Source organism: Nannobrachium achirus (assembly GCF_963921795.1).
Source record: "Nannobrachium achirus genome assembly, chromosome: 11".
In the NCBI taxonomy this organism is placed as follows: Eukaryota; Metazoa; Chordata; class Actinopteri; order Myctophiformes; family Myctophidae; genus Nannobrachium; species Nannobrachium achirus.
Genome location: NC_137820.1, coordinates 19895120 through 19905470, shown reverse-complemented (window position 1 = coordinate 19905470; position 10351 = coordinate 19895120). Strand labels below are relative to the sequence as shown.

The 10351-nt window shown below is 41.6% G+C and overlaps 1 protein-coding gene across 1 annotated transcript; it reads right to left on the bottom strand.

The window, feature by feature from the left end:
• Positions 1-1121: 1121 nt before the first annotated feature.
• Positions 1122-3286, bottom strand: lysmd4 (LysM, putative peptidoglycan-binding, domain containing 4; the record flags this gene model as incomplete). The annotated part of the gene is made up of 2 exons (XM_080737721.1): positions 1122-2394; positions 3029-3286. 2 exons carry the CDS (start codon positions 3284-3286, stop codon positions 1825-1827), a joined length of 828 nt encoding a protein of 275 aa, XP_080593847.1. The 3' UTR covers positions 1122-1824.
• Positions 3287-10351: the final 7065 nt, after the last annotated feature.

Below are 10351 nucleotides of genomic sequence, written 5' to 3'. Positions count from 1 at the left end.
ATATTTGACTTGACTGCACCTTTGACTTGTTCTTTGTTCCTTCCTTCTATACTTTCATTCACAGTATTATACATCTGTAATCGTGTGATGCTACAATTAGAATGGAGTTTAAGTAGGCCTAGTTGAAAATAAGAAATAATTTGCCGTTTTGCATGTAAATTAAATGCTCTCAAATAGGAATATTCATCAATTCCAAATTTCAAGTTGATTAGAAAATGTAGGACTTTGACAAAATATCAGTCAAACATTAGTCGGTGGTAATCTCTGAAACCATAGTCACATCAGACACAGAAATCTGGCATAGAACCGATGAGACATGGCTCTAATGGTTCTACACACTGCAATTAATGCTTACATTCTGCCATCTACTGGCAAGTCTAGGTACTACTAATCAAAAGAGGGGAGTTCTGTTATATTTTTTTGCATTGGTTTACCATTAACTTGATGCTGTGTCACCCTACATCAGTATTTTAATCGGTTCACATTTGAAGGAAAAACTAAATGAAATAACAATGTTACAGTTTGTAGCCCTAAAACCACCTCACAGTGGGTTCACCATTCAGATTTCCAATGCTTTTGATTAATACTGAAAATAGTGTTTTGTTGAGAAATTTTGTTTTATGACAATTTGACAAAGTAGTGTACACGCATTTATGACAAAGTAGTGTACACACATTTTAAACATTTTTCCCTTTTTTTTTTTTTACACTTGCGTGTTTCAAATGTCGTAAAAAAACGATTATCTTGTTGAATAAAACAGGGGAATATGCGTGTGTTTGCAACAGACCTTATTTTCTATATCCAAAACCCAATGCAATCCAATTGAAAATCTGTGGTGCAAACCCTTGGCGGATGCAACTTCCAGAATCCAGATGGATCTACCCTTTTGAAATAAATAAAATGACTGGTCGATGAAGCACTCTCTATTTCAATAACAGACTCTAATACACAGTGGTGTAATTTTTTTATATTTATACTTAAAGGGGCATATAATGAATGTAAAATAACACTCAAAAAACAAAGGCAGCTAAAGGACTTACTTAAGTCACTCAATGGGAGAAACATGCACTAAAAACATTTTCAAATTGACCTTGAAAGGGTAAAAAACATGGCACATCTGGCACTGTAAACAAGTTTTGTTAAAACAGTTTTGTTTAAACAGTAAAAAGTGTGTTTTAATCAGCACAGATTCACCACAATGGTGGGCTCAAGCATTGATCAGAAACATCTGATGGGAGTGTGTACAACATAATTTGAAAGTGAGGGGAAAAAGGTTTAAGGCACTTTTTGAATTCTTGGAAATAAACAAGAAATTTCAGTTTTTTTCTGAGAATTAGTTTGATACTCTTCAATGACGTCATTGTTACAACACAGAGCTTTGTACTTGTAGTCTGTCGAAAGGCCATTACAATCCCTCGTACAAATAAAATACAGCATATTGCACTCAGTTTGTTGTACAAAATTAAATAGCTTGTAGTCTTGGCACAGTGTTCAGATCAAGCATGGTTCGTTGGATGGCTGTGACTAAAATGCGAAATAATGAACACGCAGCCTACACATGTACCCACAAATAAGTTATACATCAAAAAAGGCACTGAGTTAATCCTGATCATTTGTGTTGTTGTTGCTGCGACTATTTAATACATGCAATGATTTTGTCACAGCAACCATTTCTGAATCTGCCCTGGGAAAACAGACAAGACTACTTCAGGTAAAAATAATGTACTGAGCAGAAATAAGTTAAACGTGCATTGCATTAGTGTGGCTTGGCTTCATAAAAGTGAAGCACGTAATCCACATTAACCAACAGTAACCAAACTCACATTATCCTGGTTCCTGCAAATGATCGGTTCCTACTGTACTGAGGTGTGTCCCTGAGCTGTTTGAAGACATTTGAGAAGAATCTATCCCACCGCTCTCTTCTACTGTAGAGACAACTCCGTTATCTTTTGTTTTGAAATAAACTATATAGAATATGGGTAGGATGATGCCTATAAGTAGCATGGCGATCACAGCGTTCCACCACTGGATGCCCCAGTCAGAGCCGTAGCCGGTCAGGCGCTGGCCTCTGAGGCCAAACCGTCGCGGCATGTCACAGTTACCCACGAAAACCTCATCTTGTACATCTGTGGTTTGTATTAGTTTCTCTATGTCATGGTCTACCACCTTGAGAAAGTCTGTGTACTCCTGCACGTTTGGCTTGAAGCTGGCTCCGGCCCCGTCATGAGGTGTGGCTGCTGGCACTGATGAATTTGGCGTTTGTTGCTGCCAGTCTCTTAGGTCAGCATGAGTCTCTGTTAAAAAGCTGTGTTTCGGCACAGGAATTTTGATTGATTTCAGCGCAAACAAATCTTGTTCCTGAATAAGGTTGTTCACTCTCTTTATGTCTGCCACCTGTCAACGAAAACAATTAGTGTGCATCAAAAGTTCACATCGGGCGCACACTCCACAACCAATGGCAATTGACAGGGGCACAAGGGGGGGAAAGTTACCAGTGCCCAAGGTGGAGGGGCCTTAATTATTTTAAACTTTAGCTATTGAAAAATAGATCTGCTATTTTTTGAAAAGTCGTGAAAATGTGTGCAAATCTTTCAATATATGTAATTTTTAAGCAAACATTTGTAACTCAAATTTTGCTCCTGGGGGGTCCTGGAACAAAATATTTTGAGATGGGGGTCCGTGGCCAAATACATATCATTTTGAGCACCACTGACATGGAAACATAGGCTTTTCAAAAAACCTTAGAAGGATTTGAAATATTCAAAGACTAGCACAAATTTTCACGATTTAGAAAAAAAAAGCAGATCTACAAGCTCGCAGCGCTGTGAGCTTGTATATCTGCTATTTTTCAATAACTAAAGCACAAAATTACACATAATAATGCGTCCCCAGTCTAAATGGGTTAAACCCCCTCCCACTATGAAGAACATTCATGGGGGGCCCACAATGAATCCTTGTAAACAGGGCCCAGAATTTGGTGCGACACTCCTGGCAATTGACCCCGCAATAGACTAAAAGAATCCCCTACCTTGCAACCATATTGCAACGCCAGCTTGTTGAGGTTGTCACCGTCCAAAAGTTCTCGTTCCATCAGCTGGACGTTCCCATCTCTGTCCTGTTCCCGGCGAACCCGCGGCATCAGCTCAATGACATTGGAGTCTTCTTCCTCAGAGGAGTCGACAGATTCATTCTGCCTCCTCCTGAACATGTACACCTGGCCGTCTGCACTGGCATGGACATCCACTGGGGCCTGGAAAGCCCTGGGAACATGCTCCCCACGCCGCATCAGTAAGATCTATATAAGGAATGTTGGGAACAAACAGAAATGTCTCATCAATCGAGTAGCCTAAACTATTCCAGCACAGGTTATGCCACTAAAAGAAAAATGACTTTATTAGCCTCTCAAAAATATCCAATATACAGTAAATACAGTTTGAGTTAAAATAATACAGGTGGAATGAATATTTTGGAGGTTATGGGTTATTTATTTATTTTCAGGCCAATGACCCCTTAGCTGAGAGAGAAATAAAGCACGGACCCCCACTACATATTAGATTCATGTTAAATGTGTTTTCAGACATTTAACGTCTCAAAAATACTTTGTAAACTTGAACTTTGGCTCAGTGCTTAGGTCTTTTTTCCCCCTGTACACCAAACCTTTTCACAGAAAATAGCCAAACTTGTAGATCTGCTATTTTCAGCCAATGTTCCTCCCAGAATAGGAATGGTTCCAAGTGAATGATGTAAAAGTAAAATAAATTAAGTCCCTAAAGATTTGAAGGCCCCCTGCAGTATCTCTGAGGTCTCAGACCCCCTTTTGAAGACCCCTGGGTTAGACTATTGCATCTTTAAAAGAATAATTGACCCCATATAATTACTTATTTTATATCAATTACAGACCCCACGAAGCCTTGGAATTTATGGAGATTATTTTGTTTATGTCACATTCCTAAGTCCAGTAGCTGAGTCTCCTATTGATCGATGACTTAAAGCCCCCTTTCCACTGCAAGGTGGAACCAGAACTTTCAGGAACCTGAACCTATTTCTTTGTTTCTGGTTTTGTTTCCATTGCACACGGCCCGGCTTCAGACGAGGTTCCTGGAACCTTTTTTTGGTCTTGCTCCTGATGTAGAACTAAACTTGAGCAGGGCCAGCGCTGCTGCTCTTTTTTGGGACCTTCCCGGTTAGGTCTGGTTATATGGAAACGTAAGTAGAACTTGGTCCCGGAAGTTTGCGGGTTCTTGAAAGTTCTTGGTTCTAGTTCTGGGTTGGCCGACTCTGCCCTACAGTGGAAATGGAGCTAGTGTCATCAAATGACTGGCTCAGTCAGGAATGCGACAACTAAACGGTCTCCATGAATTCAAGGCTTCATGGGGTGTGTAATTGATAGGTGGGGGCTCCTCACTGGCAGGTGAGTCAGTAGGATAGGATACATTACATCAGCAGTGACAAGACAGAAATGTCTGTATGGAGGAATATATATACATATATATATATATATATATATATATATATATATATATATATATATATATATATATATATATATATATATATCTTAATAATATTATAATTGGAGAGCTAGGTCATGTACGCCATGAAGGCCTATTCCCAGCAAACCAGTGAACGTCACGGTTCCCCGCTCGGCATGTACACTGCTCAATACTCTGGAAAGGGCCTAAGCTATGTTTGCCGCCATGATTGTACTTAAATGTCAAACAATTAATATAAAACGTTATTTTTTATACAGGCATATATTTTAGCCACCTCTCGCTAGGACCCCCCTCCCACCCTACTGCGCATGTGCGACTGCAGTGCACACAAGTAGAGATGGGATTTATGGCTCTCTGAAGTGAGCCGGATCTCTGGGATCCGTTCCTTTCAAAGAGCCGTTCAAAAGACTGACTCATTTGAGTTACTATGTAGATTTTGATTATGATTACAAATAACTTCAACCCTATATAAATGTATTTCTGACATACATATGTAGCCTACATACCTGCTATTTGAAAATAGCCCATCTACAAGCTCACAAATTATTTTTTTATTTCTTTTCTTTTTTTACATTTTATTCATTGTAAAACCTGTGAAACAGGACATTCTTACAGTACATTTTGATACCAATACTTTTGTACTTTTACTTAACATTCCAGGTTTCTACTTGTGGCAGAGTATTTCCACATGGATTGCAGTATTGATATTTTTTTGACTTAAGTAAAGAATTTGAGTACTTTTCCCACCACTCTTCATTTACAAAAGGAACGGCTCCCTACTACGAACCGGATCCCATCGTTCATTTCAAAGAGCCGTTCACAAGACTTGATTCGTTCGCGAACGTCCCATATCTCACACAGTAGCAGCAGCAGCAGCAGGCAGACAATCGTATGGCATTTTTGGACACAACACGGACACGGATAGTATTGTTAATGCACAAGCTGCACACACGCTGCAAACACATAAACAGCTTTTAGAAACACTTTTTCTCTTTCGGTTTTCGGCGGCGGCGGGGGGCGCGACCGGACCGTTAAAATGCCTCGGATCGGATACAGACAGAGAAAGATACACCGTCCTCCGTCCTGTGTGTGTGTGTGTGTGTGTGTGTGTGTGTGTGTGTGTGTGTGTGTGTGCGTGCGTGCGCTGCAGTGAAAACCTGTCTGTTTCTCTGTCTCTCCGATCCATGTTCACAAAAAACATTGCCTCACTTCATAACCACTGGATCGTGTATCATAATAATGCGTTAATAGAGCACGCACGCCGAACGCACACAGTGACACATTCGCGAACGTGCAAATGCTATGGTGTAACTAAATAGCCTACGCATGTAACATTGTGTTGACGGAGGGACGCTACTCTGGGTCCGCATCAGAGTTCCGACGGTCCGGTATTCCGACACTAAAACTATAACCCTAACTCTACCCCCAACCCTAAACCTAACCTCAGTAAACCTTACCTCAGTAACTAACCTGCCGACGCTAAGTAACTAACCTGCCTTACGCTAAGTAACTAACCTGCCTTACGCTAAGTAACTAACCTGCCGACGCTAAGTAACTAACCTGCCGACCATGTCGGAACAGCGGATAGTCGGGATAGTGAGCGCTTCCCCGCTACTCTAACGTGCAAGCTTCAATCGTTATGTTGCTTTCTGCAATGGAGAGCAGGGGTAGGATGAGGAATAGTGGAATACACAAAAAACATACCAGCGAGGCATTTATGTAATTTCCAACATCAAAAACCCCAAATATTAACAACAATCAACGGGTCGACATGTCTCAGAACGTGCCTACTTTCGCCATTTGATTTCTCCTGACTCCTATTATATTGGTGCTAAAAAAGACTAACTCACTTTCAGACAGCCCAGACCGGGTGGGGAGGTGGTTGAAAAATCTATTAGAAGTTTGCAATAGAAAAAAGTACAGTTTCATGACAGTACAAATCACTGCTACAAGGTCAACTAAAAGGAGATCCTAGAAAGCCGAGGCTTATTATTTCCACAGGAAATAAGCCTAATGGGGCCACGGCCGCTTAAGGGACTGGAGGAGGTTGTGTTGGCGTATTTTACCATTAGTGTCCATGTGTGCCTTTTTGTTCATGATAAATCTTGGATATTATCTCACTACCTTAATCAGAATACGTACCAGCCAGTCTGTCCGCATTTCTGCTAACTCTGCGTCCGACTGTCCGTTGTTCAATTGTGTAAAAAACATAATACAAAAATGCCTTGCTGAGGCCATTCCCTTTAACTGGCCAATAGGGATATGTGGGCACTTGGAGAGGCGGCCACCTAGACAACTGGGCACTAGGGACATAAAGTGGAGCACACACTGAACGCGGGCAGCTGCGCAGCGTCCCATCGCGGTATCGACGCACGTGAAGTGCCGCGCGGTAACCCCAACTGGATGCGGCGCGCTGCCACAGCACATCCATTTCCCCCGGTGGGGAGAAGCATGGGAGAAGCCCCCGCAAGGGGCTTTTTTTCTAGTATATATATATGCACAAAAATGGCTTACAATGTGAGCCTTTTGGAAACTTGTTCTCTTATGTTTTGAAAGATTTCACCTGACATCACAAATATAAGAATGCTGAATAAGGGAGAATAAAAAGATTGAAAAAGGATAGTAGATAAATAACATATAATAACATAGGTGTTGTGGATATTAGTCAGAACAAAATAGCACGTTGTGGTGAATCATATAACTAAACATTACCTAACACACTAACACCCTCAGGATTACAGCCTGTTCCAAAGTGGACCCCTACATGTAGCCTATATTAATCTCTGACAGTGTACATCGAACACATCTTGGTTGAACCAAATCAAATGGACCAGTAAAAGGTCCACTGGCTGACTGCACGCTCTCAGTTAAGGCCCGTTCACATTGAGCCGATCCCGGGGCCGAGGATCCCCGACCAGATTTCGGGAGGACCCCCCGGGAAAATCGTTTGGTCGGCCCCGGAATCGGTCTTGGGCTTGAACAGTACCCCGACACGATCGGATTATGTTAATTAGCTTTTTTATGACCTCGGGACTCGTCGGGAGCACTCACGATAATATCAAAAAAGCTTGATATTTTCGGGTCATCGGGTAGGAATCCTTTACAATTATTGTCGTCTGAATGAGCTCACGGGATTGCATCAGATTATATGAAGCCAGCTCCTCCCTTTTTTAGGCTGCGCAGAGTGTAGGCTATTCTGTCACAGCCTACACTTTTATTATTATTATTAGCCTACTTACTTTTTACTTTAGCCTACTCTCTCCCTTGTTGTAATCACTTGTTCAAAAACGTTATAGCCTATAGCGTTCTTTCTTCTTTTTTCTTCTTCTGCGCAGTCATTTGGCAACAAGGCAGTGTCTTTTTTTTTGCTGCGCAGATTTGGCTAGGGCAGTGCTGTTCTATCCGTGTATTATAAGGGCTCTAAATTGACCTTGTGCAACTTGACAGACAGACACCCTATATATAATATCTTATTCATATAATGTAATACTCAAAGTCAGAGACATTCCATTGCATTCCTTTTTTTTTTTACTTTTACGCGCGGGCTGCAGGCACATCAGCCTCTCGTTCTGTCAGTTTGTTCATTGGTCCTCAAAGAGGACCGCCAGTCCTTGGGGAGTTCCAGGGGGTCCCCAGCTAAATGATATTGAGGAACCTAGGCCTGTCCCTATTCTATATGCTTGGATGTTGGTGGGACAGTAAAAAAAAAAAAAGCGAGAGGTTAAACTTTTTTTTTTCTGCGACTGCACGCCCACAACGGCGAGGTTTGGACATTCATAATTGCTATTAGCTGATTAAGCTCATGTCTGTTTAATGTCTGGCTGGTTGCCGTTAAAATGCTGGTTGATGCTTTTTAGGAGTGGACACTGGTCAATCAATGATATTGGAGATGCGACACTCTCAGCCGTGTCTTGCTGGATGCGCATCACATCTCGCGTCTCGCTTGCCAAAAACATAACTGAATATATAATTATAATATCTATAAAGTGAGCAGCGGCCAGTGTGCGCACAGTAGCCTACCTAGAAGACTACCAACCTACCTTTGTTTTTATAATGTTTTGTCATGATGGCGCAGTTATCACTTGTGTGCAAAGGACGATGATAGGCCTACACGAAAGAAGAATGTAACACCAACTTCTACCAATTAATCCATTGCTGTGACAGACAGACAGGGTGAGACAGCCAACGTGCTTCCTTGTAGACTACATAATCCACTGGGTCCAGCTTGGTTCAGATCAATCATATCAACATAACAGTAATAACACCAACCAAAGTCAGAATAAAAAGAGTCCACGAATAGGCCTGCACACTCGCTCATAATGTCCTCCTCCTCCGGCTGCCAGCAGCGTCAGTTCTGCAAATGCTAAGGTATGGTAACATGGCTGTTGTCTTGCACAGCACGTGTGAAGGCATGCATGCGATACACTAGTCATGTTGCCAATACCTACTTTTTAGCAACAAGCACAAGCATGATGAATTCATTTTAAGAAGTACATTTTATTATTTTCTCCTGTAATCAAGGTACGTTATACCATACCCATGTGCGCCTCTGTAGTCTAATTTGCGCAGTGATGGAAAAAGTATACTCCCATTCTTTACTTAAGTAAAAGTATCAATACTGCATTATTAGCTACAAATATGGCACAGACAGAGAGAGAGAGAGAGAGAGACTCTTTGTTATAGACTATAGCGAATATATTTGTTTAATTTCGCTGTTTTAATATTTAATTAGGTAATAAAATGGATTTTGGAGCATAGCGAGTCAGAACACCGCAGCTGCAGGACTTCTGCGCTAATTGGGTCGTTGGCTCGTTGACTTTGCTGGCATGCGGTAGGCCTAATTGATTATTTTGGAGAAAGATTCCCTTTAGTATAAATAATAGTCCTTTTGGTTACCATTTGGTCTCCATCATTAAGCTGGGGATCACCTGGAACACCCTCATTGTCAAAACATTAAACAAATGGCAATTAAACTGACGTGAAGAGAGAGAGAGAAAAACACTCTTGATTTTATCCCTCTTGAGGGGGCGGAATCTTCATCTAGTCACGTCTCTCATGGCACCACCCCCCCGAGATCGTGGGTGGCTAGAATCGCGAGACGTCGGTCTCATTTGTAATGGTCTGAGATATTTCACATGGCACAGCGGGATATACCGGGCCCGGTCGCAAGACAGAGGATCGCTGTCGTTTGAAATGAACACCGATAAACCCCGGGCACGAGATCTGATCTGACCCAACATCGGCCTCTCATCTGTGAGGCCCCTTATGGGGGTCCTTGAAATGACAAAGTTGGAGAACCACTGACATTGGCAGCATGTTGACTTGGAGCGTCTGACATTCGCACGCGTCAATTTGTCTACGTCGACATCATCCAGCATGTGTCACCGTCCAGCTGACTGCTTACATGGCATGTTTTAAAGTTACCTCATTGTTTTATGAGACACTCACACAACTACAACGAGCCCAACGAACACTTTGTAACTTGTCGAAATGTTACCGTTCCCAAGTAAAGTATGTATTACAAAGTATAAAGTATTTAAAATACTGTATTTACCCGGCAATAACAACATCAACTGTCTTACCTTCCAATGCTACCACAGCGTCACCGTCAAAACACGTCTTGTTCTTTAACCCTGTCTCTGTCTCTGTGTGGTGGTTGGAAAAACTGGGCGTTATTACTGCCACCTATCGATTTGGAGTGTAAACTCTACTCATTGCCCTTTCTGTGGAACACCAGACAGCTCATAATCCATATTGATGGCATAGAAACAGAAGACAATAGATTAAATAGAGCCATTGAGATAGGAAAATAAATAAATAAATAAATAAAATACATTATGTATCATAAATACATTCAT